Source organism: Chiloscyllium plagiosum, chromosome 4, assembly GCF_004010195.1.
Source record: "Chiloscyllium plagiosum isolate BGI_BamShark_2017 chromosome 4, ASM401019v2, whole genome shotgun sequence".
NCBI lineage: Eukaryota > Metazoa > Chordata > Chondrichthyes > Orectolobiformes > Hemiscylliidae > Chiloscyllium > Chiloscyllium plagiosum.
Genome location: NC_057713.1, coordinates 108296366 through 108323909, shown reverse-complemented (window position 1 = coordinate 108323909; position 27544 = coordinate 108296366). Strand labels below are relative to the sequence as shown.

Sequence of the window (27544 nt, the reverse complement as noted above, 5' to 3'; positions counted from 1 at the left end):
GCACCGACTTTGAATGCCAGTTTCTAGCTTGCAGTGTTTGAATTGTGTGGAATGGGGTTAAGACTGTGAAATACCAATATGACATCATCAAAGGAAGTGATACAATTTTCACATGATCTTATTGTCCCTTGCAGACCGATAGAAAGATGTTACCACAGTGTTCTGTCTCTGGAATGAAACTGGTGTTTTCCGTATATTATCAGACTTTGTAAATATTTTTTAGTAGTACATGACCAAGACTGAAATTTCTTCCACCCTCTCAAATACTTGTCCTTTTGTCACACGATCATCTTAACATTTTTTTTCAGTTCTGCATAAAAAGGTCAATCATGAACTCTATTTAACTCTGTGCAAGTGCCAGACTTGCAGAGTGTTCCCGGCATTTATTTCAAATTCGTGAATTAGCTCAGACTTCCAGCACTTTGTGTTTCACAACAACAGAGGGGATAAGTCAGGAAAAGTGACTTGATCAGAGGGGGATCTGGAGGGTTTTTCACACCTCCCCTCCCTTCTGTTGAGGAACGGGGACGTGTGCGAACAATAAACCGTTACTCCGTTCAGCAGCAGTGGAGCGATAGAGTGCAAAAACCCAAACAAGCAACCTCCATGCGCCCAATTCCTGACTCCATGACAGCGGGGCGGGGGGAGGAGGGAGCGTCGCCTGCAGCTAAACTTTTCAAAAAAAGAAGTGTGTTTCAAGGGGCATGCTCTGATGTCACGGCGAATTTGCTCCTATTTTTATTGTAGCCGCGGCCTGAAAAACGGGGAGGGTAAAAGTGGCTGTTTTTTTTGAAAAAGGTGGTTGGTGTTTAAGGGTGTGACGTCAGGCGGCGGTTGGTGTGTCCATGTTGGATCCGGGAGCGGCCGCGAGCCAGAGCCAAGAGCCATGAATGGCATCACCCGCGGCCGCTTTGAGGTGAGTCTCCCCTTCCCAACCCTCTCTGTCGGATGGATGATGCCGAGGCCGAGGCCTGCGCCCTCGGACCTCAGTGGGTTGATTGTCTTTGCCTGTCCGGGTGTTATAGCAGCGACAGCTGCGAGATGGGAGTGGGGTTAAGAGGGTGGAGGGGAGAGAGGATAGTTGGTCACCAGGAGGTTTTAAGTTGGGGGGGAGAGAGAGGAGGTGGTGGTCGGTTTATTGTGTCTGGGAGGGAGTCCGCACGTTTCTTGTTTGGGAGTTGGTGGGGAACTGCAGAGCTGCGCTTTAAAAGGGCACCAGCTGATTGTCAGACAAGTGTTTGGTGCATTGTTGTCGTCCCAGGCGACTTACGTGCTTTTACCGAGTGAACAATCTGTTTGTGTAAATGCCAGCGGGTTCATTTGCACCGGAGAGTAATTGTAGTTTGGTGAAATCATCGGTATTTAAAATCTCAACCACACCTCACAGGCACTTGAAACTGCTATGCGACATTGGCCTTGTTCTTTTGTTTTATTTTAAATGGGCGGTCCAAACATGTTTTCATAACATTGCTTAAGATATTAAGCTATTATACTTTGCTTTAGATGGGATGGGGTAAGGTGTTGGAGCTGTTGGGGAGGGTGTGATGTGAATCGAGTTTAGTAGTTGCGATAGAAATATTTTAACTTGAATGATAAAGATTTTGACTGCACCTTCTAGCCAAAATGGAAATGATTTGTTGACTATGACAAAACTACTAATATGTTATTGGCTTTTCAGTTTTTCTTTTGTTTGCTTCTCTAGTTTGTAATCAGTCACTTTATCAGCTCTTCATGTGAAGGAGTGTTGAGTTGTGCAGATGCTCTTTGAACCTTTTGAAATGGATGGAGAACAGTTTGCCACTTTTGCTTCCTTTTGTGGATTTTGATTTTCCCCTTTTTTGCATTTGAAATCTGGAGTTGTTAGTGAGGGGAAATTGCATCAGTACAACGATAAAATAGGGAAATTTGTGATCATTAGCTAAGATTATTTTTTTCTAAACTACATCAGAATATGAGATAACATTTAGCTCTTCATTGCCATTCAATGAAATTATGGCTGTTCTGGACCTGATTGTGTGGACAATCACTCGACATCTGCTTAGGATCTTCCACAGGAACACTTGAGATTTGCAAATTTGAATGGAACCTTGTGTATGTACAGTATATGTTATATGTGTATTACCATATCCTAGTAAATGTTTTGGACATCAAAATAAGTTACTCAGTCTTGTGTGCTACTACACCTTCATGGAAATCCAATCCATAGATCCTTTTCATTTACTCATCTGCATCTGAAGTTTCTTCCTGTCAGGTCAAAGTGAATTAGCTTGTCATGGTCTATGTTGTCTACTTCCATTAGAATCCAAAAACTACTAACCTTTTTATATTGCAATATGTGTACTTTGGGAACTAGAACTGTACATAATAAACTAATTGCAGGCATATCAATGATGATGTATGGAGTAGCAGGATGACCTCACTATTTTAGCTTAATATTCATCTTTTAAAATATCCCAATATCTAATTTGCTTTATCTGTTGGCTGATGGCATTGTTGTGACATTTGTACTATTATTGTCTGTTAGGATTTCCAAAATTATTTCATTTTCTCTGCATGTGACCTTTTTCATCTAAAAGCCTGCTTTCTGAAAATCTTTTCAAGTGAATGCTTCTCTACATTGATTTTAATCTGCTACCGTGTGTTAAAGTCCCATGTATATTCAAAATGTTTTGTTGCTTGTGCTGTTCAGCTTTTCAATCTACCTTGTTTATCAGATTTGTATCATCTATAAAATTAGATATCGTGCTTGTGACACAACTATAGATCATTAATTTTGTTAAGATATTAAACAGGAAATTCCATAATAGATTCCTGGAGTAACCCCAGTGGTAAACATCACATCATTCTTTGCTCAGTCATTGCGTATTCACTATCAACCACCTTTGATTCCTGTTAACTTTATTTTCTGTACTAGCTCTTCCAGAGAAACTGAAATTTCAGCATTGCTGAAATCCAGGTATACCACATCTGTTTGCTTCACCGTATCAATATCCTAAATGAAAATTGATCAGACTGATAACGCACCCCTCAACATGAAACCATTTTGCATCTCTTGTTATCAGATCACTTCATTGTGGTTAAACACAGTCAGTGTCAAACTTGGGGTCTGTGATTTTGAAGTTTTTTAAAAAAAAAACTTCTTAAAAAATTTAAAAATCTCTTTTTTTTCCAGTTCCAAAGCACCTCTTCGATATTTGGTGAGTTCTGGAACATTAAGCGGAAAAAAACGTCCTGTCCAGCCTGTTATTTATCGTGAACTTTCACAGTAACATAGTCACCTTTAACATGAGAGGGGTACATCTTACCTCTGCAACATCTATAATTTTCTTTGCAGCTCAAGTCAGCTATTATTTCCCCTGTGGTTAAAAACAAGTCAAAATAATGTAATTGTGGCTTTGGCTGACAGTACCACCTTTTTTCTTTGCTCTGTAGACACGGTTCTGATTTGAATTTTGGTGAAATTCACCAATGATCCTTTGTATGTGCGCATCATTGATATCAGTGCTAGGATTTCTGAGATCAGTGATAATTTTGTGAAATTTTGCTAAAAGCTACAAACTGTTCAAAATATTACTAATTAGTTTGCTAATATTGGAATATTTTTACTGGGAAATAATCAGAATGTAGGGAATTTTGGAAGTAAAGCATTTTTAAATAAAATACATGTAGTGACCAAATGTGTGAATAGTTATTTTACCAGGAACAAAATGTTCTTTTTAAAAGTATCATTGACCTAGGGTTTTGTTGATATTTTCTGATCAACCACTGCAGAGTTGTTATGACACAGGGACACATTTTCTACGCAGAGTTGGTTTGTGTATGGAATGAAGTTCTGAGGAAGTGGTGGATGTCTGCACAATTATACTATCTAAAAGGTATTTAGATAAGCATATGAATAGAAAAGTTTAGGAGGGATATGTGCCATGAGCAGGCAAGTGGGACTAATTTAGTTTAGAATTATGTTTAGCATGGTCTGGTTGAACAGGGTTGAAGGGGATTTCTCTCTGTGTGGTACTGGGAAAGCACAGCTGGTCAGGTGGCATCCAAGGAGCGGGAGAATTGACATTTCAAGCATTCCTGATGAAGGGCTTATGCTCGAAACGTCGATTCTCCTGCTTCTCGGATACTCCCTGGTGGGCTGTGCTTTTCCAGCACCAGTCTTCAACCCCGAATGGGCTCCTCACCTTCGGATTTCTTTATAATCAATTGAAAGCACATTATTTTGTTTAATTTATTGCATGGCTGGCCTTGCTTTGGGGTTAGCATTACTAAAACATAATTTTTTTAAAAATTGTGCGTCAATCGTTTCAGTTTGGCTTAAGTTAATGTTGTCAAAGTTTTGCAAAGACCTTGATAGAAAAAATAGCAAACTTAGGGTGAGCAAAAGTTTAGTGATAATGGTAAAGATTTTAAGAATATATTGATGGTAAAAGAGGTGGAGGGATATTGAGAATTTCAAAGCATGAGACCTTGCAGGTTACAAGCATGACTGCTAGTTGTGAAGCAAAGGAGGAGGAAGATGCCTGAAAGGCCAGAGTTCAAAGAAGAATGGCTTGAGATTAGACAGTAGGAAAGGTGTGAAGTCACAGTGAGATTCATACTTTGAATTGAATTTGTCCAGCTGTTTCTACTGTGGAGTAACAGAATGTTTACTACATGGAAAGAGGCCATTTGCCCCACTGTGTTTGTGCTGTTTCTCGAAAGCACTACTTTAGCTAGTGGCATTCTGTGGCTCTCCCTGTATTCTTGCACATGGATCATGGATTCTTGGATCGTAAAATTTCTTCATTGTCTTGATTGAACCTGTCTTCCCAACAGACTCAGGCAGTACTTTGCAGATCCTGACCATTTCTTGTGTAGGAGGAAAAACTTCTTGTCTGTTATTTCTGCCAATTATCTTCAACCTGCACTTGTCCTTGATCTTTCCATCAGTGGCCACAACTTTTTTTTTCCCCCATTAACTCAGTCCAGACCTCTTATGATTTGTAATAGTTATATCCTTTCAAATTTCTTTTCTTTAAGGACAGCACACTCAACTACTGTAATCTATCCACATTGCCCCTAACTCAAGTTGCTTCATTTTCAATTGAATTTTAGCTATCTCTAAAGATTCTGATAGTGTTTCCATCAAATTTAAATGCTGAGCTATTGTTGCAATTATATCTCCTTTCCTCACGGAAGGAGGCAGTTTCAACACCAGCTTGTCTGGTAATTCCAACAGCTTGGCTTTAATCATCTTTTGCAAAACCCTCAGAAAACTTTCAATTGATTATAAAGAAATCCGAAGGTGAGGAGCCCATTCGGGGTTGAAGACTGGCGCTGGAAAAGCACAGCCCACCAGGGAGTATCCGAGAAGCAGGAGAATCGACATTTCGAGCATAAGCCCTTCATCAGGAATGCTTGAAATGTCAATTCTCCCGCTCCTTGGATGCCACCTGACCAGCTGTGCTTTCCCAGTACCACACAGAGAGAAATCCCCTTCAACCCTGTTCAACCAGACCATGCTAAACATAATTCTAAACTAAATTAGTCCCACTTGCCTGCTCATGGCACATATCCCTCCTAAACTTTTCTATTCATATGCTTATCTAAATACCTTTTAGATAGTATAATTGTGCAGACATCCACCACTTCCTCAGAATTGAGGTGCTTCATCTGTGGAACCAATTTTGTGAATCTTTAGTCCACTCTCCAACGTTTTTTCTGTTTGTTTTGAGAGATAACGAGATCAAATCCATAAGTTGATGCTGAATCAATATTTAAAACTAGTTTAACAACTCCTTGCTTCTGTTGTTTCTACCCTCATTTGTAGAGCCTAGACAACTTGTGATGAAGCTGCTCTTTTAACAAGGTTATGTTGTCCTTTGTTTTTTTTTTCAGAGAGTTTGTAAAAGCCGCAGACTCTGAAAAGTCTAAGTTGAAGGGTTTTGGGGCTAGTTTGATTACAGCTTACAGATCCTGCCTCAGGCAACAGGCTTTTGAGTTTTGTTTTGGAAAGGAACTCTTGTACAATGAAAAGGGAGTGGCCAGTTCTCCCAGCTCTGCTTTCTCTGGTTTGGTTTGGTTTTTAGTGTTGAAAATGCTGCTGGACCCAAAGATGCAAGTCCATGTCAGTAATCTCTCTCTGACATCCCTCCTGTAAGACCCTGTGTTTGATTCCCTTTTGTGCCAAGGGGTGTTTATTGGGATTGTTGCAAGTACTTGGAACAGCATCATTTAAGTTGGGGATGATCTGTTGGGTTTTCGGATTGGTTAAGTTATTCTATATTCTGTTTTTTGTGTTTCATTCAGTAACATGTAGATAAATTATGTTTTGCTTAAAACCAAGTGGTTTTACCAGCGGCATCTCCTGGAATATCCACCTTACACCTGCTTAAAACAACTAGAAAAGTTAGTCTGGGCTACCTCCTTGAAATGTTTTGAGGGATCTGGTCTGGTCCATAACAGATTGGGGGCTCTTTAGATTTGTTCTGATCAGTTTAGTTCTGATTTGGGATTAGGGTTGTTGGGTTCAAAGACAGCGAGTGTTCTGGGTGTTGAATTCAGTTGGTTTAAACAGTGCTTGCGATATCAGTGGCATTTTCAGTCACCAAGGGTTTTCTGAGGGTTTTGCAAAAGATGATTAAAGCCAAGCTGCTGGAATTACCAGACAAGCTGGTGTTGAAACTGCCTCCTTCCGTGAGGAAAGGAGATATAATTACAACAATAGCTCAGCATTTAAATTTGATGGAAACACTATCAGAATCTTTAGAGATAGCTAAAATTCAATTGAAAATGAAGCAACTTGAGTTAGGGGCAAAAGACAAGGAAAGGGCAACAAATGGAAAAGTTTAAATTGCGATTAAAAAACAGAGGATAGAGAGGAATGGAAGAAAGAACGTATTTAAACTTCAGAAATTTGCGCTTAGACAGGAAAATCAGCTTAAGGCTGGAGATGAAGTCTGAAGGTGAGCTTAGTGAGGAAGAAAGTGAGGTTGAGCAAACCCGTGGTAGCCAAGGTCCTGCTGAGAAACTGTTTGAATATATTCAAGCATTGCCTAAATTTGATGAGAAGAGTGCAGAAGCTTTTTTAATCTCATTTCAATGGGTGGCTAAATGAATGTAGTGGCCAGTGATCATGTGGGTTTTGTTGATACAAACAAAACTTGTAGGTAGAGCTAGTGACTCTCATCGCTATCAGAGGAGGTATCTGGGGTGATGAGGAAGTGAAGAGAGCCATTTTAAGTGCATATGAGCTTGTGCCAGATGCCTATAGATAACGTTTCAGGAATCTAAGGAGGGACCCTGGTCAAATCTATATTTAGGATTAACAAAGCAATTTTGATCGGTAGGTACGGGCATTCAAAATAAAGCAAACCTATGATGGCCTTAGTGAGACAATTATTTGGAGGAATTCAAAAATTCACTTCCTGAAGTAGTGTGAAATCTCATAGAAGAGCAGAGAGTTAAATGGCAAGATTGACAGCTGAAATGGCTGATAATTGAATTGGTCCATAAATCAGATTGGCTTCCAAAATCAGTTTCAATCCATGAGAGATAGAAGTAGGGAAAAGGGAAAGGTAGATCTTGATGAAAATCATAAAGATAAAGTACCACTGGGTAAAAACGAAACCCTTGAAGGGGCAGAGAAGTTAAAAAGCTCTAATATTTTCACTGCAATAAAGTAAACCATGTGAAAACAGTGTTGGTGGGTTAGGAAAAGCACTGGGAAGCCAGATGTGGGAAGACAGGATAAGCCAATGAACTTTGATGGCGTGGTAACAGAAAGCACAGTGGAGGCGAGAAAGCTGCTTCAAAATGTATAAGTTGGTTAGAGGTTGGTTAAGAAGGAAGTGCCAGATCATCTTAAACCATATACCAGTGAAGGTAAAGTTTACTTGCATAGGCCAGGAGAGCAGGTAAATAGGTTACAATATTTAAGATACAGGATTCTCTCAATCTGTGATGTTGAAAGATGAGCCATACACCTCTGAAGGACCATTGCCAGAGAAGCTGCTGTTAATGGGAATTCACGGTAAGACAAGCACTCAATTATGTAAAGTGAGGTTAGTGTCCAGTGAAGAGTGGAGAAGTCATGGTAGAAGTACTGGACAAATTCTCAACTCCCAGGAATACAATTTGTCCTTGCTGACGATTATAGCTGTTTCACGGGTAGGGGTGCTGTGTACTGTGGTTGAAAAGCCAATGGAAACTCGGCAACCAAACTATTGGAGGGGACACATTCTAGGATTTTTCTGGATTCTGTGGTTACGTGGTCACAAAGTCACCAGTTGAAGCAGGAGAGATCAAAGAATATAGATAAGGAAGTTGAAATGGAATTAGCAAAACTCTGCTTACAGCAGATGAAAATTTAAAGCCCTTATTTCAAAACGCATACACAGAAAATATCTCAATGTATCCCTGAATGCTATTATCTTAATGATGTCTTAATGAGGAAATGGAGACCATCATATATTCAGGCAGATGAGAAATGGGCAGAAGTTCATCAAGTTGTTTTGCTAGTGAGTTATAGAAAGGAGGTGTTGAGTGGTGTCTGAGCTACCAGTAGGGAGTCATGTAGGAGTGAGAAAAACATTTTTAGTGGCTTGGACTGCACAAGAATATAGTTGAATTTTGCCAGATATGTCATACATGTCTGGTAATTGGAAAATCACAAGTAGTAATAAAATCTAATCCTGCATTGGAGGAACATTTTTACAAGAGTCTTAATTGATTGCAGAGGACCACTACCTAAAACAAAAACTGGAAATCAGTATTTGTTAACAACAATGGTTGCGTCCACTACATTTTCAGAGGCTGTTCCATTAAGTAATATTACAGCTAAAAGGATTGTAGAGCAGTTACTCAAATTTTTCACCAGTCACGGACTAACCCCAGTGGTGGCATGGTGACTCAGTGGTTAGCACTGCTGCCTCAAAGCACCAGGGACCCGGGTTCGCTTCCAGCCTTGGGCGACTGTGTACGTTCTCTCAGTGACTAAGTGGGTTTCCTCTGGGTACTCTGGTTTCCTCCCACAGTCCAAAGATGTGCAGGTTAGGTGAATTGGCCGCACTAAATTGCCTATCATGTTCGGGGATGTGTAGGTTAGGTGCCTAAGTCAGGGGTAAATATGGAGTAATAGGATATGGGACTATTACTCTCCCTGGGTGGGTTACTCTTTGGAGGGTTGGTGTGAGCTTGTTGGGATGAAGAGCCTGTTTCCACACTGTAGGGATTCTATTTTAAAAAGAAAGTCAGATCAAGGGTCAAATTTTGCATCAAAATTGTTCGAGGAAGGTATGGATAGCTTAGGATTAAAGTAATTCAAATCTACTGCATACCATCCAGAATCACAAGTGGCATCAGACATTAAAGACTATATTGAGGGCATATAGTCAAGACTATCTAGATGATTTGGGTAAGGGAATTCTGTTTGCACTTTTTGCGATCGGAGATGCAGCAAATGAATTGACCAAATTCAGTCCATTTGGATTAGTTTTTGGGCATGAAGTGAGAGGACTGCTAAAATTGATTAAGGAAAAATTGGTAAATCAGAACTCAGAGGCCACATATTTGGACTACATGTCAAATTTTTAGGAATGGTTAAATAGAGCGGGGGAGTTAGCTAGACCACATTTAAAAGTATCACAGCATACAATTATTTTTGTCCTGTTCCCGCCTCAGTCGAAGCAAAATGCTCAGAGACACAGTGCAAATTTGCCTCCCTCATCTTTATTCCGGGCCCTGGAGGGAGAGAGAACGATCACCCATGTGCACAGGGACATGAATTCTCAGTCTTCTTTTGAACAGCAGATTCTTAAGGAATTATAGTCACTTACAGGGAGCAGCTTCCCACTCAGGCAACATCTATATTGATTGGGTGGCAGTTACAATCAGCGAGCATCAATAGTAAAGATTAAGCCATCTGGCATTATACAATGGATGTTCTTAACCTTGTTAACTGGCTTTACGTAATGAATGCTTTTTCACCTCTAACCCACTACCCTTGCCTCTAGCACCTCATTGTTTACTGCAAGTTCTTATCTGATTCAAGTCATGCTAACTGAATCTTTTGTTTCACAAAAATTTGCAACTTCACTCTTTCCCTACCTGCTCATACCTTACACTTTCTCATAATGAAACAGGAAGCAGACAAGAAATCGACAACTCGCAATTTTGCTATCAGGGATAAGTTATTAGTGTTACTTGCAGTGACAGGTGAACCTTAAAAGTAAGGTTTAGTGGAATTTATCAAGCCTAAAGGAAATTGAGTGAGGTGAACTATTTGTTAAGGACTCCAGTCAGAAAGCATGCGAATATGCTCAAAAGGTATTTTGATAGGGAAGGAAAACTAAAGGAGGCTGTTATTGGTTACAACAAAGGGGGAAGTACCAAGTTCGGAGGATTCTGAATTTGACATTTCACAAATTAAATTGGACAATGAGGAAGTTGTAAAAAAAAATTTGGATAAATTGAGTTACCTTGCAGGGGAAAATCAAAATGACCTAAAAGAGTTATTACTATCACATGGGGAGGCGTGTGGAAATATGCTGGGAAGTACTAACCTAATTATACATGATGTACATATAGGAGATGCTGTTCCAATTAAGCAACATCCTTATCAGCTAAACCGTCTAAAGTTGGCACTGGTCCAAAAGGGGATTGAACACTTGCTCCAAGATGACACAATCAAAGTGAGTTAGTGACTTGAGCTCACCTCCAGTAATGGTGCCAAAGCCAGATGGTACCCAACAGTAACGTGTGGACTATTGCAAAGTCAGTGCAGTTGCAAAGACTGATGTATATCCGATTCTTCGTTTGGAAGACTGTTCATAAGATGAGGCAAGCAACTTATATTTATAAGTTGGACTTGCTCAGGATGCTGGGCAAGTCAAAAAGAGTGAACGCAATTTCAGCTTTTGTAACACCGAATGGACTATATCAGCTTAAAGTCATGCCATTTGATATGAAGAATGTGCTAGCCACATTTCAGAGTCTAACCAATAAGGTTAGGGGGAATTGACAGATTCCCCAATTGTGTCAAATACATAGATGACCTGGTGATTTTTAGTCAGACATGAAAGGAACATTTACAACATTATTAGACTTCTCGATCAGCTTTGGAAGGCAGGCTTGGTGATAAACCTGGTCAAAACCCAAGTCACCTTCCTGGCCAATGCTATTGGACATGGACAAATGGCCCCACGGGAAGCAAAAACAAAAATGTTCATTGGGGAGTTTTCCATAGCATCGACAAAAAGAGCAGTACTACGATTCCTGGGATTGAGTGGATTTTTCTGAAAATTTGCACCAAATTTTAGCCGTGTGGCTGCTCCACTCACTGAATTGCTGAAGAAAGGCAAGAAGTTTCAGTGGAAAGTGGACTGTCAGAAGGCATTTGATAGCCTGAAAGCTGTGTTGACCACTGCCGCAGTATTAGCCACACCTAATTAGGCAAAGCTGATCGAGGTGGGTATTGATACAAGTGATGCAGATGTCGGTGCTGTGCTCTTGCAAGAAGGTGAGAAGATAGAAAGACCTATCTGGTATTTTTGCAGAAATATTCAACAGTTGAGAAGGAAACTTTGAGCTTGGTGTTGGTGTTGCAACATTTCAATGTTTACATTACTAGTAAAGTATCTGAGGCAATCATATATGCTGACCATAACCCATTGAAGTTTGTGGAGAAATTTTAAGGACAAAAATGCTAAACTGTTTAGCTTGTCATTATAGCCATTCAATTTGAAAATTGTGCATGTGGCAGGGCAAGAAAATGTAATTGTCGATGCATTGTCATAGCTTGAATGAGAAATGGAGGTGTTCCATAGTAGGAGTACAACTACATTCCTTTTCAGTCTGTTGTACATCTTTGCATGTTTATAGTCAATGTAATGTGTATGTTTGTAGAGTACAAACACTTAAGATTAATGAGTTTTAAAATGAAGCCATCTTTGGATATTGATCATTTTTTTTCAGGGGGAGGTGTGACGAAGCTGCTGTTTTAACAAGGTTAAGTTATCCTTTTTTTTTGTTCCCAGAGAGGTTGTAAAAGACACAGACTCCAAAAAGTCTAAGTTGAAGTGTTTAGGGCCAGTTTGATTACAGTTAACAGATACTGCCTCAGCCAACAGGCTTTTGAGTTTTTTTTTGGAAAGGAACTCTTGTACAATGAAATGGGAGTGGCCAGTTCTCCCAGCTCTGCTTTCTCTGGTTTGGTTTGGTTTTTAGCAGTAGTGTTGAAAACGTTGCTGTACCTAAAGATGCAGGTCCCTCTGTGACATCTCTCATGTAAGACCCTGTGTTTGATGTTTCCCTTTTGTGCCAAGGGGTGTTTATGGGGATTGTTGCAAGTATTTGTAACAGCATCATTTAAGTTAGGGATGATCTGTTGGGTTTTTGGATTGGTTAAGTTATTCTATATTCTGTTCTCTTTTGTCTGTTTCACTCAGTAATCTTGTAAATAAATTCTGTTTTGTTTAAAACTAAGTGGTTTGATCAGCGCTATCGCTCCTGGAATATCCACCTTAAACCTGCTTAAGACAACTAGAAAAATTAGACTCTGGGCTACCTTCTTGAAATGTTTCGAGGGGTCTGGCCTGGTCCATAACATGCTATATGTTTTAATAACCATGGTCTAACAATTTATCCTGCCCTCTTTACTGACGCAGATGTACACCCTGGTCCCTTTGCTCTTATACTGCCCCTTTTAGAATTATACCCTTTTATGTTGCCTCTTTGTTTACATTCAATGAAAATAAAACTTTTCACACTTCTCTGCATTAAATTTAATCTGCTGCTTGTCTGTTTTGCAAATAAATTGTCCGTGTTTTCCTAAAGTTCTACACTCAGTTTATAATGTTTTCAAGTTTCATACATCTTTAAGTTTTGAAATTGCACCTGTACACTAAGGTCTAGGTTATTAATATATCAGGAAGAGCAAGCTCATAATATTAGCCCTCTCGAGAGTTCCACTTCTAACCATTTCTCCCTTACGAAAACCATCCATTAACCACTATAATCTTTCTGTCACTTGCCCAATTTCACATCCAAGTAACTTTATTTCTTAATTCGTGAGTAATATAATAATCTGGTTCATAAATCTGTGTTTAAGGGCGCAAATTTGAAAATCTACGAGCACCACATCAGTAAGATTACTCTCCTTCACCTTCCCAGTTAACTTTCTGGTGCTTTTTAAAGACTTAATTAAACATGTTTTTTCCTTAACAAATTTGTGCTTTCTTTAACGAACCCATATTTGCTTACACAAACAGAAGTTGCTGGAAAAGCTTGACTGGTCCATGAAGAGAAATCTAAGGAAACATTTTGATCATTGATCCTTCCTCAACCCTGGAAACCCAAGTCTGATTTCTCTCCACAGATGCTGCCAGACCTGCTGAGCTTTACTAGCAACTTCTGTTTTATTTCTGATTTATAGCATCTGCAGTTCTTTTATTCCATATTTGTCTACATTTGGCCCATGTTATCGTTTTGAGTATTATTCCCACCACTAAGATTAAATGAACCTGTAAATTGCTGGAATTACTTTTCCATTCCAAGGGTCTAAAATTTTCAGTTTTCCTGTCCCTCTGGCACCACCAAGGAATACTGGGAAAAATTACACAATTTCCACTGTCACTTTTTTCTATATTTTTTGATACATTTCAGGTCCTGGAGCGATAACCTATCTAATACCATATCCTTAGCAATTTTAAACCCTTCCAGTCTATGAATTACTACTCTTTCGCCAAAATCTGCACTGTATTATCTTCATTGGTAAAACCAAAGCAAAATGTCAAGTTAATCCCTCAGCTGCGAACTCTGTCTCCAATTGTGCATTTTTTTGGTCCTTCATCCTCACCATTTTGCTATTTATATGCCCATAGAAGACTTTTGGCTTCCTTTTATGTTAGTTGCTCTTCTGAAACTCTCTTTGCTTTTCTCTGAGCCTTCAGTATTCAGCCTTTTCAAGTAGTTCATATAATCAAGAACATATGTCATAAGCACCTTTTTTTTTTTCTCTCATTTTTCTTAACCTCCATGTTTTCTGTAGTCCAGGAACCCTGGATTTGTCTGACTTTTCCCTTTCTGTGAACCTACTTGGACAATGTCAGAACTATTTTATCTTTAAATACAGTCCATTATTGTTCGTTTGATCGGTCAGCCTATGAATTTGGCGAGCATAATCTTACCCTCCTGAAATTGATTTCTTGTTGTCATATGCACAGAGATACAGTGAAAAGTGTTGTTTTGCATACTGTACAGTCAGATTGTTCCACTAGCCTGATGCACTTTGTATGGTACAGCGTGCAGATTGCAATGTTACAGCTGCAGAGAAAGTGCACAAAGATCAGAATCAACATTCTTAGATGTCCATTCAAAATCTGATAACAGCGGGGAAGAAGCTTTCTTGAATCTATTTGTATGAAGTTGGCTTTCCCTGAGCTAATTATTCTTACTCTGAATTTTCTGTTCTTTTTCTATAGATAGTTCTAACCTTGTGAGGCACTGATCAGGGTCCCCAAAATAAACTAAAATGTAGGAGCAGTAATGGGCTATTTTGGCCCATCAAGTCTGCTCTGCTGTTCAATAAAATTGTGGCTGACCTGATGACCCTAAACTCCACTTCCTTGCTTCGTCCCCATAACTCTTGATCCCCTTACTGACTTAAACATCTGTCAACCTGTGGTGTAAAATTATGTCCCAATACATGTGTGAATCATAATGTAACACATGTATTGGGCCAAGCAGTGGAATGTGGTGAAACGGTTAAAAATTATGTCCCAATACATGTGTGAATCTAACCGGAGGTGTTGCTTAGTCCCGTGTGAATCTTATTACACACCTCCCCGTGTGAATCTTCTTATCTGTATGTAACCAGAATGGAATGTGTTTTTTAGCCTTGCTCTGCTGTTCACATGAATGTTTATATCTGGAAAAGAGTATATCAGCTGGAAAAGTCTCCAGTTCGGTGAGTCTGCTCCGGGGTTACGTTTAACCGCCGAGCGTGGGTTATTGGCAACCGCTCTACGAGAACTGACGGCTCCCAGTTCCGGTAACATGTAGAGTGAGTATAAGCCAGACCCGTTGTAAGTATGAGACCTGGTTGTGGCGACGCTGCGGGGAATAAAATGCCCATATTCTAGCAGACTCGCCTCTTGGTCGTTTGTTCTGTGTCAGACTACTCTCCTACGAACCTGACCTTGAGAATTTTTTAAAACACAACCTCAGTCTTAAATCTTCTTAATGACCCAACCTTGACAACCGTTTGCAATAAAGAATTCCGTAATTTCAGTACCTCCTGAGGGAAAAAGGTATCTTTTCCCATCTTTGTCCAAAATGCGTGACCTCTCACTGTGGGATTATGTCATCTAATTCTTGATTCTTCTTCCAAAAGAAGAAACCACCTCTCTCATCAATTCTGTCAAGCCACCTAAGAATCTTGTATATTTCAATAAGGTCTCCTGTCATTCTTCTGAACTCCAAAGAGTACAATCCCAATTTACCCAACTCCTCCTCGTATTAAAATTCCTCTACCTGAATCAGACTGGCGAAATTTCCCTAGACTGCCTCCAATTTCAGCATACCATCCCTTGGACAAGGGGAGCAAAACTATTTACTGTATTCTAGCTGTGGAATGACATGTATGGTATTAGCAAGGCCTCCCTATTTTTATATTCCATTCCCTTTGAAACAAAGGCCAACCACATTTGATTATCTCTATTTCCTGCTGAACTTGTATACTCAAATTTTGTAAGGATCTCTGTGTTCTGCAGTCTTCTCCACTTAAATAATTATCCTCCTCCTTTTATCAAAGTTCCTTTCATTTTTTGCAAGTTATATTTAATCTGTCAGGTTTTTGCTCTATTCAACCTGTCAACGTACCTTTAATAGATGCTATGTCATCTTCACTATTTTCCTTCCAATTTATTTTTGAGTCATCAGCAAACTTGGTGATAGCATATTCACTTCCATCGTCCAAGCCATTAATATATATAAATAATTGTAACCCCAGCAATGATCTCTGTGGTAGTCCCCTAGTTGCAATCCTGAAAATACCCCTTATTCCCAACTCTGACTATCTTCAGAGTACAGAACTATGCTTGTATACTACTCCCAACACCATGGGCTCTTAACTTATTAAATATCCTCATGTATTAATATGTGCTACCTTATCAAAAGCCTTTTGGAAGTCCGAACAGATTTGGATGTACTAATCTCCCCTTTTATCTATTTTCTCAAAGAACTCTAGTAAATGATCCTGTATTGACACTTGATCCATTTGTCTAATTTTGTTTTTAAGAGCCAGGTACAGTAGTGCTTCTATTCTCAATGGATCGGAAACTTAATGCTGTTTCCGATCCATTGAGGAAATCGAGGAAATCTTGCTCTTTGTTCATCACACTACCATTGCATTTTATACTTTATATTTGAAAGTTCCACATTATAAATACTTTGATTCTTGCACTTTCTGTAATTTTCTTGCAAATTTGTTCTTCTTTATTTTTCCCACTAGTTGACTATAGCTTGCACGAAATAGTGTAATTTCACTTTTTTGGTTCCTTGGCTCTGGTCTAATACATTTGTTCATTACTCATCTGGAGCATCCTTTATTCCACTGCTGCATTGTTCTTACAACTGCTATCCTTCCTCCTTACAGGATTTATGAAAGATAGGAAAACGTATTTTGGAATATTTAATACCCAGTCCTGCTCTTCTTTGAGCCAGGTCTTTGATAGAGTCTGGCATCAGCTTTCCAGATGGAAGTTTGGATAATCAACTCATTCTTTTTTAACATACTCTGCACATATAGCAACGTCCACATAACCCCGATCCACGTAACTATGCTTATCATAGCTTTTAAAATTTATTCATGGAATGTGTGCATCACTAGCTGGCCAGCATTTAGTTTCTGTTCCTAAGTTGTCTATAAGAAAGTGGTGATTTACTGCACTCTTGAACCACTGCACTTCACAGGCTGTAGGTTAACCCACAATGCCCTTAAGGAGGGAATGCCAAAATTTTGATGCAGGGACAGTGAAGGATCAGCAATATATTTGCAAGTCAAGATGGAGGGTGGCCTGGAGGGGAATTTGCAGCTGGTGGTGTTCCCATGTATCAGCAGCCCTTGTCCTTCGAGATGTTATTGATTGAGGGTTTGGAAGATGCTGTGTAAAGGAGCCTTGGTGAATTTCTGCAGTGATTTTGTAGATAGTACACACTGCTGCTACTTGGCATAAGTGGTGGAGAGAATGGATGCTTGTGGATGTGGTGCCAATCAAGCTGCTACTTTGTACTGGATGGTGTCAAGCTTCATGGGTGTTGCCGCTTCATCCATCCAGGGAAGTGGGGAATATTCCATCGCACTCTTGCCTTGTGCCTTGTAGGTGGTAGGCAGGCTTTGAGTCAGGTGAGTTACTCTCTGCAGTATTCCCACCCTCTGACCTGTTCTTGTAGCGACAGTTATGGTAAGTCCAGTTGGGTTTGTGGTCAGTGGTAACCCCCAGAATGTTGATAGTGGGGTCAGTGATGGTAACACCATTGAATGTCGAGGGATGGTGTTTAGATTATCTCTTTCTGGATATGGTCATTGCCTGTGACACAAATGTTACTTGCCACTTTTTTCAGCCCAAGCCTGGATATTGTCCAGGCCCTATTGCTTTTGCACATCAGAGGAGTCGGGACTGGGAATCTTCTTGGGAGCATTCCTACTTTTGACCTTATGATTAGGAAAGGTCATTGAATCAGCTGAAGATGGTTGTGCCAAGGACACTACCCTGAGGAACACCTGCTGAGATATCGAGGATCTGAGAGACTGACCTTGAACAACCAAATCCTCTTCCTATATGCCAGCGGGCAGAGAGTTTGACCTCTAAAATCCATTGATCTCCAGTTTTGCTAGGACTCCTTGATGTCAAGGGCTATCGTACTCCCCTCACCTCTGGAATGCAGCATTTTTGTCTATGTTTGAACCAAGGCTTTTTTGAGGTAAGGAGCTGAGGAGCTCTTGTGGAATTCAAACCAGGTGTCAAAATCCTGTCTTGCCGTGTGGATACTGCTTGACAGCACTGATGATTGAGAGTAGACTGATGGGACAGGGTTGCTTTTTGTGTACAAGATATATCTGGACAATTTTACACATTTATTAGGTAGATGCCAGTGTTGTAACTATAGTGGAACAGCTTGGCTTGGGGAGTGACAGATTCTGGAGGACAAGTTTTCACTACTATTGCTGGAACGTTGTCAAGGCTTATAGCCTTTGCAGTATTCAGTGCCTCCAGTCATTTTTTGATGTCATGTGGAATGAATAGAATTGGCTGAAGACTGATATCTATAATGCTGAGGACAACTGGAGGAGTGTGAGTTGGTTCATCCACTTGGCATCTTGGCTGAAGATTAAGGTGAATGCTTCAGCCTTATCTTTTGTACTGAGGTGTTGGGCTCTGTATCATTGAGGATGGGGATACTTGTGAAGTTGCTATTTCCAGTGAGTTGTTTAGTTGTCCATGACCGTTCAAGACTATATGTGGAAGGACTACAATGTTTAGATCTGCACTGTTGGTTATGGGATTGCTGAGCTCTTGCTGTCTATCACTTGCTGCTTATGTTGTTTACATTGCAAGTAGTTCTGTTTGGAAGGTTCATCAGGTTGCCCCCTAATTTTTAGGCATGCCAGGTGCTGTTCCTGGCATGCCTTCCTGCACTCTGTTGAATCAGGGTTGATCCCCTGCCTTAGTAATCATGTGCCAGCCCATGAGGTTGCAGATTTTGCTGGAGTACAATTCTGCTGCTGTTGGTATCCACAAGGCACTGCATGTCTGGTCTTGAGTTGCTAGATCTGGTCAAAGTCTGTCCTATTTAGCACGGTGATAATGCTGCACGTTATAATGGAGGGTATTCTCAATGTGAAAACTGGAGTTTTGTCTCCACAAGGACTGTGCGATGATCATTTACCAATACTGTCGTGGACAGATGCATGTGTAGTCAGCAGGTTGGTAATGATGAGGTCAAATAGTTTTTCCAGATAATCCAAGGGGGGCGGGGAAGCGCAGCTGTAAGAGCTGCTCCTTTGAGGTATTTTAAGTGTTGGTGCTGATTTCCTCAAATTCTCAGAAGTAATAACTATTTTATGGCAGTTGCATTGTTTTGGAACTTGGGGGGGAGGGGGGGGGGGGGGAAGAAAAATCAAAATAACGGCACTGTGAAAATCAAGAAGAGAGACAAAGGTAGTGGATGCATGGGAAGTGAATCAAATGAAGAAATCTGCATAGCTGTTTGGCCCAGCAGTGAACCTGCACAGCTAACGGCCTCTGCTGTTTGGTTTCAAGTATCCTTGAACATTGCAGTTCTTCTAAGAAAAATAAACAACAGCAAAATTCACAACTCACCTTGGGGAAACCTGTATGGGGGAGCTCACGGCATGGACCAGCTAAGTGGCTGTTTTGTTTTAAGTGTAACTTTTTTAGGTACAACACTAAGTAGAGTAGGTTCTTGTTTTATCATATGTTTTTGAGATCTGTCTCTTGTTTAAACTTGGATATTAAACATAAATACTAAGTTAGCTTGGAGCAGTGTTTTTGAGCAGTAAGACTGTGCTATTTTCTGGGTTTAAGTGAGGACTGCAGATGCTGGAGATCAGAGCTGAAAAATGAGTTGCTGGAAAAGTGCAGCAGGTCAGGAAGCATCCAAGGAGCAGGAGAATCGATATTTCGAGCATAAGCCCTTCTTCAGAAATCTTGAAGAAGGGCTTACGAAACGTCGATTCTCCTGCTCCTTGGATGCTGCCTGACCTGTTGCACTTTTCCAGCAACACATTTTTCAGCTATTTTCTGGGTTTGTAGATTATTAAGGTGCAAAGATGGCCTTTAGTAGTGTGATGTGCTCTTTCTGTTGGATGTGGGAGCTTAGGAAGAGTTTCTATGTTACTGATGATTACATCTGTCGGAAGTGTGTTCGGTTGCAAATCCTATCTGATCAGTTGGAATGACAGTTAGAGGCAATTATGGGAGCTAGAGGGTGTGATGGATGGCATTTGCAGGAAGGGAGAAAAACTGCAGGTACAGTCAGGTAAAGGGTTATGTTCAGGAAAGGTAGATAAGGGAGCCAGATAGTGCAGGAGTCTCCTGTAGCTAACACCATCTTAAACAGGTATGCACCTTTGGAAAATATAGGGGGTGATGGACTCTTTGGAATGTAGCACTGACAGCTAGGTTTCTGGTACTGAAGCTAGCTGTCATGTAATAAGGGGTACATCAGGGTCCAAGTGATCGATTGTGATTGGGGACTGTAGTCGGAGGCACAGACGGACATTTCTGCAGTCAACGATAAATTGGAATAGTGTGTTGTTTCCCTGGTGCCAGGATCAAGGATATCTCTGCAGAATATTCTCAAAGGGGAGAGGGGCCAACTGGAGATCATTGTACAAATTGCAACTAATGGCATTAGATTTAAAAAAAAAAAGAGGTTCTGAGGAGAAATATAGGAAATTAGCAATTTAAAAAGGAGGTCCTCGAGGGTAGTAATATCTGGATTACTCCTGGTGCCACGAGCTCATGAGGGTAGGAATAGGAGGATTGAGCAGATGAATGCATGGCTGGGGAGCTGTTGTAGGGTTGAAGGATTCACGTATTTGGATAATTGGAATCTCTTCTGGAGTAGGAGTGACATGTTTAAGAAGGACAGATTGCCCCTGAGTTGGAAGGGAGATTGCTGGAGCTATTTGGGAGTTTAAACGAGTAAGGGGGTAGAGGTTGGGACCCAGTGAGGAAAGAGATCCATCTGAGACTGGTACATTTGGGAAAAGGAGTGAATCAAATGGTCAGGGCAGGCAGGAACAAAACAGAGAACAAGATTAAACTGCATTTATTTCAATGCAAGAAGTCAGATAAGGCAGATGAACTTAGGGCACGATTGGGAATATGGTACTGGGATATCATAGCAATTACAGAGACATGGCTCAGTGATGGACAGAACTGGCAGCAGAATGTTACAGGGTATAGATGCTATAGGAAGGATAGAGAAGAGGGGCAGTGATGTTTTTGATTAGGGATAATATTACAACATCAGTTTTTAAGGAGGATATTTCTGGGAATACATTCAAGGAAATTTATTCAGAACTGAGGAGATTTTTTTTTTAAAAAAAAGGGTGATTACCTTATTGGGATTGTACTGTAGCACCCACCCCAACCCCGATCCCAGTAGCCAGCAGGAATTTGAGAAATAAATTTATAAGGAGGTCAGTTATCTATAACAATAGTAGGGTACTTATGGTAGGATATTTTAATTTTCCAGAGACTGGGACTACCATACTGTTAAAGATTTGGATGGAGAGGAATTTAAATGTATACAAGAACATTTTCTGATTCAGTATGTGGATGTACGTACAAGAGAAGGTGCAAAACTTGACCTTCTCTTGGGAAATAAGGCAGGGCAGGTGACTGAGGTGTCAGTTGGGGAACACTTTGGGGCCAGTGATCAGAATTCTATTAGTTTTAAAATAGTGATGGAAAAGGATCTAAAAGTTGAAATTTTAAATTGGAGTACGGCCAATTTTGAAGGTATTAGGCAGGAACTTTCAAAAGTTGATTGGGGGCAGGTGTTCGCAAGTAAAGAGATGGCTGGAAGCCTTCAAAAATGAGATTACGAACCTAGAGTCTAGAGACAACATGTTCCTTTTAGGGTGAAGGGCAGGGCTGATAGGTGTAGGGAATGCTGGATGACTAGAGAAATTTGGTTTTAGTCATAAAAAAAGAAGAAAGCATGTTAGGTATAGACAGTAGAGATTGAGTGAATCCTACTCAGTTTATATCTAAGTATACTTGAGGGAAATCAGGAGGGCAGTTAGAATTTCTTTGGATTCTCCTGAACCCTATGAATACATAAGGACAAAAGAGTAACTGGGGAGACAAAAGGGCCCCTTAAAGATCAATAAGGCTGCCTATGTATGGAACTGCAGGAGATAGGGGAGCATCTAAACAAGTATTTTTGCATTAGGTCATTACTGTGGAGGAGGAAAATGGAAGTGCTCATGGGGAAATAAATAGCGACATCTTGGAAAAATGTCCAGCTTACAGAGAGGATGGTGTTGGGTATCTTTAAAATGCATCAAGGTGGATAAATCCTTGGGACCTGATCAGGTATGGGCAGCTAGGGAAGTGTTTGCTTGTCTCTTGTTAAATATTTGTACCATTGATAGCCACAGGTGAGATTCCAGAATATTGGAGGTTGGCTAATGTGGTGCCACCATGTTAAAAAGATGGTAAAGAAAAGACAGAGAACTATAGACCAGTGAGCCTAACATCGGTGGTTCCAAAGTTGTTGGAGGGAATACTGAGGGATAGGATTTACATTTAAATCAAAAGGCAAGAACTAACTAGGGATTGGCAACATGGCTTTGTGTGTGGGAAATTGTCTCTCAAACTTTTTTCAGTTTTTTTTTGAAAAAGTAATGAAGAGGATTGATGACAGCAGAGACGTGATTTATGTGGATATCGGTAGGGTGTTTGAGAAGGTTCCACGTGCTAGAATGGTTAGCAAGGTTAGATCACATGGAATACAGGGAAACTAGCCATTTTGATACAGAACTGGCTCGAAGGAAGAAGACAGCAGGTGTTGGTGGAGGGCTGCTCTTCAGACTGGAGGCCTGTGACCAGCGGTGTGTCACAATGCTTGGTGCTTGGTCCATTACTTTTTGTAATCTACATAAATGATTTGGATGTGCACATGAGTGCACATAAGTTTGTCGGTGAGGTCAAAATTGGAGGTGTAGTGGACAGTGAAGAATGTTACCTCAAAGTACAACGGGATCTTGATCAGATGGGCCAGTGGGCCGAGGACTGACAGATGGAGTTAAATTTAAATAAATGTGAGCTGCTGCATTTTGGAAAGACAAATCAGGGCAGGGCCTATACACTTAATGGTAAGATCCTGGGAGTGTTGCTGAACACAGACCTTGGAGTGCAAGTTCATGTTCCTTGAAAGTGGAGTTGCAGATGGATAGAATAGGAAAGAAAGTGTTTGGTATGCTTGCCTTTATTGGTCAGTACATTGAGTATAGGAATTTGAAGGTTATGTTGCGGCTGTACAGGACATTTTTTGATTCAGCCAGTTTCGGAATATTGCATGCAATTCTGGTGTCCCTACTATAGGAAGGATGTTGGTAAACTTGCAAGAGTGCAGAAAAGATTTACAAGGATGTTGCCAGGGCTGGAGGGATTGAGTTATCAGGAGAGGCTGAGTAGACTAGGACTATTTTTCCTGGGGCATCAGAGGCTGAGAGGTGGCCATATGGAGGTTTATAAAATCATGACGTGCATGGATAGATTGAATAAACAAGGTCTTTTCCCTGGGCTGGGAGAGCCCAAAACTTGATGGCATAGTTTTAAGGTGAGGGGGGGCGGGGGAAGATTTAAAAGGGACCTCAGGGCAACCTTTTCACGCAGAGTAGGGTACTTGTATGGAATGAGCTACTACATAAAGTAGTGGAGGCTGGTACAATTATAGCATTTAAATGGTTCTCGGGTGGGAATATAAATAGGAAGAGTTTAGAGGGATATGGACCAAATGCTGGCAAACAGGACTAGACTTATTTAAGATATCTGGTCAGCATGGATGAGTTGGACCGAGGTTGTTTCCATGCCATAGAGCTCTGGGACTCGGATTCTATTTGCCGCAAACCCAGTCTCGTAGCTGTGTACTTTAGAACGCAGCCAGCTTAATTAGTAGTGCTGCCGAGCCACTGGATGGTTGAAATTGAAATTCTACCACCCAAAGCATGTTTTGCTCCCTTGGTTGCTCCAAGTGCTGTTCAGTATGAAGAAATACGGATTCATCATCGGAGTCATTGTCATAGAGATGTACAGCATAGAAACAGATGCTTCGGTCTAACTCGTCCATGCTGACCAGATATCCCAAACCAATCTAGTCCCACTTGCCAGCACTTGGCCAATGTCCCTCCCAAACCCTTCCTATTCATATCCCCACCCAGATGTCTTTTAAATGTTGCAATTGTACTAGCCTCCACCATTTCCTCTGGCAACTCATTCCATACATTTACCATCCTCTATGTGAAAACATTGCCCCTTAGGTTTTTTTTTGTATATCTTTCCCCTCTCACCCGAAACCTATGCCCTCTTGTTCTGGATTCCCCACCCCAGAGATAAGACTTTGTCTATTTAACCTATCCATGCCCCTCATGATTTTATAAACCTTTGTAAGGTTATTACCCCTCAGCCTCCAACTCCAGGGAAAACAGCCCTAGCCTATTAAGCCTCTCCCTATAGCTCAAATCCTGGCAACATCCTTGTAAATCTTTTCTGAGCCCTTTAAAGTTTCACAACATCTTTCCGGTAGCAAAGGAGACCAGAAATGCACGCAAGGGAGGGTGGTATGTGGTAATCCAGGTGGTTTCCTTGCCCATGTTAACTTGAAGCCATGAGACTTCAAAGGTCTGGAATCTATTGAGGAGTCCAGAGGCTATTCCTTCCTGCCTGTATATCAATATGCCGCCATCTTTGTTGGGTCTATACTGTGAGTGGGACAGGAAATATTTAGAGATGGTGGTGGCTGGGATGTTGGATCTGTACGGTATGATTCTATGAGTATGACTATTTCAGGTTATTGCTTGGCTAATCTGACTGCATCGGTGCAGCCTCCAGCACCCAGGCTGAACTGAAGCAGTTCATCGACTTTCGTCCACAACTTCCACCCCGCCCTCAAATTCATTTGGTCCATCTCTGACACCTCCCTCCACTTTCTTGACCTCTCCATTTCCATCTCCGGTGACAGTAAACGTCAGTCTGCAGACTATAAACCCACAGACTCCTACAAGTATCTGGACTACACCTCCCACCCTCTACTTTGCAAGAATTCCATCCTGTTGTCCCAATACCTCCATCTCCACCACATCTACTTGGACGAGGAGACATTCCACTCCCAAGCATCCCAGATGTTCACCTATTTTGTACAGTGTGCTTTTTTTTCCCCCCCTCTGTCATCCAGACAGCCCTTCAACCGCACTGCTTCCATTCCCCATTCCACTGATGTAATACCGCCCCAAACGCAATAATGACAAGGTCTCCCTTGTCCTCACCTACCATCCCACCAGTCTCTGCATCCAAAGAATCATCCTTTTTAACACTTTTTTTGCCAACTCCTAGATCTCACCACCAAGAGAATCCTCCCCTCCCCACCCCTTTCCGCCTTTCGCAAGGACCGTTCCTTTCGCCAACCCCCCCCCCCACTTTCACCCAGGGCCCCAAACAGTTCTTTCGGGTGAGACAGAGGTTCATATGCCTCTCCTCCGACCGAGTCTACTGTATCTGGTGCTCCTAATGTGGCCTTCTCGACATCAGAGAGACCAAACGTAAACTAAGCAAATGTTTTGTCAAGCGTCTACTAGGCCTGCAGGGGCCGACCTGACCTCCCAGTCACCGTCCATTTTAATTCCCCTTTCCGCTCTCTTTCTGACGTGACCATCCTTGGCTGCCACTATTGCCACAACAAATCAAACTGTAAATTGGAGGAATCAGAGCAGGACTTGTACACTTAATGGAAAGGTTCGAGGGAGTGTTGCTGAACAAAGAGGTCTTGGAGTGAAGGTTCATAGTTCCTTGAAAGTAGAGTCGCAGGTAGATAGAATCATGAAGAAGGCATTTGCTATGCTTTCCTTTATTGGTCAGAGTACTGAGTATAGGAGTTGGGAGGTCATGTTGCGACTGTACAGGACATTGGTTAGACCACTTTTGGAACATTGGATGAGGTTCTGGTCTCCTTCCTATCTGAAAGATGTTGTGAAACTTGAAAGGGTTCAGAAAAGATTTGGAAGGATGTTGCCAGGGTTGGAGGTTTTGAGCTATAGGGAGAGATTGACGAGGTTGGGGCTGTTTTCCATGGAGCGTCAGAGGCTGAGTGGTAACCTTTTATAGAGGTTTATAAAATCATGAGGGGAGTGGATAGGATAAATAGACAAGGCCTTTTCACCGGGGTGGGCGAGTCCAGAACTAGAGGGCATAGGTTTAGAGTGAGAGGGGAAAGATACAAGAGACTTAAGGGGCAGAGGGTGGTGCATGTATGGAATGAGCTGCCAGAGGAAGTGGTATGGAGGCTGGTACAATTGCAACATTTTAAAAGGAATCTTGATGTGTATATGAATAGGAAGGGTTTGGAGGGATATAGGCCAGCTGCTGGCAAATGGACCTGGATTAGGTGAGGATATCTGGTCGGCATGGACGAGTTGCACCCCAAGGGTCTGTTTCCATGCTGTACATCTCTACGACTCTACAACATCTCCTCTTCTGCTTGGGCAGACTTCAGCCTACAGGGCTCAACATTGAGTTCTCCAATCTCAAGTAACCTCCCTTCCAAGTCCCTCCACCTCCCTTCCATTCCTCTGATTGACCCTTTTTTCTCGCCACGAACCACATTCATTCTTCCCACTGACCAACCAGGTCATACCCTCCACCTGTATTCATCTATCCCCACCTCACCACCATGCCCCCCCCCCCCCACCCTTTTATGTGCAACTCCCCTTACACCCATTCCCAGTCCTGAAGAAGGGTTTGACCTGAAATGTTGACTTCTCCACCTCCCTGATGCTGCCTGGCTTGCTGTGTTCTTCCCGCCTCCTGCTTGTCTACCTTGGAATCCAGCATCTGCAGATTTTTTTTTGTCTCTGACTACTTTGAGACAGTTCTCCAAAGTTTGGCACTAGCCCCGAGATGTTAGTAAGGAGGAGTTTGTAGCGTCAACAGGACTATTTCTTTGGAGTCTTTTGGAGTGCCTCAGTTGATGCTAGGTGGTTCATCTGGTTTTATTTCTGATTTGAGACTTTGTAGCAGTTGATACTACAGAGTGGCTTGCTTGACCATTTCAGAAGGCAGTTAAGAGTGAACCACATTGCTGTGGCTCTGGAATCACATGTCAGCCAGACCAGCTGGGGATGGCAGATTTCCTTCACTGAAGGATGTTATTGAGCCAGGTTGTCAGGCAAAAGAAACTGTTTACATGACCATCATTAGCTTCTTCATTTCAGTCTTATGTTGAATTCCGTATCCACCATCTGCCATGGCAGGATTTGAACCGGAGTCCTCAGAACATTAGCTGAGTTTCTAGATCAATAGTTGAATGATAATAGCATGAGGCCTACACCTCCCCACATGAAATGTACGACTGAGAAACGAGCTGAATATGGAAGATTTAGAAGAAAGGTGAAAAGCATGTCAGAGAAACCAAGAGATTGAAATTTATATGAAATTGGCATCTAGCATAAAAGGAAATCCCAAAGTCTTGTATAAGAATATAAACAAAATAAAAAGGTGAAACGTAAGTGACTCGGGACCAAGAAGGGATTTTACTTGTTGAATCAGAAGGCTTACCTGAGGTATTAAGTGAAAACTTTTCATGTGCCTTCAAGGAGGTAGATGTCCCCCCCCATGCTACGGTGACATCGGAAGCAGCTCTGTCGTTGGATTCTCTTCCTGAGGTTTCGCACAGAGATGCAATTCACATACACCAACTTCTGCAAACAGTTAAAGTTTATTAAAGCTTGTATAAACTAGGTGATCCCCTC

The 27544-nt window shown here is 41.3% G+C and overlaps 1 protein-coding gene across 6 annotated transcripts in view; it reads left to right on the top strand.

The window, feature by feature from the left end:
* The first annotated feature begins 443 nt into the window (after window positions 1–443).
* Window positions 444–27544, top strand: part of fbxl2 (F-box and leucine-rich repeat protein 2) — a 174262-nt gene continuing 147161 nt past the window's right edge. The window contains exons 1-2 of one of the 6 annotated variants that reach the window (XM_043688899.1): window positions 444–916; window positions 3173–3197. In XM_043688899.1, coding sequence (XP_043544834.1) covers window positions 891–916; window positions 3173–3197 — 51 coding nt within the window. In that variant the 5' untranslated portion in view covers window positions 444–890. Of the gene's footprint in view, window positions 917–2064; window positions 2092–3172; window positions 3198–27544 lie in introns of those variants that run through there. The other 5 variants (XM_043688900.1, XM_043688902.1, XM_043688904.1 and 2 more) reach the window with 5 other exon arrangements.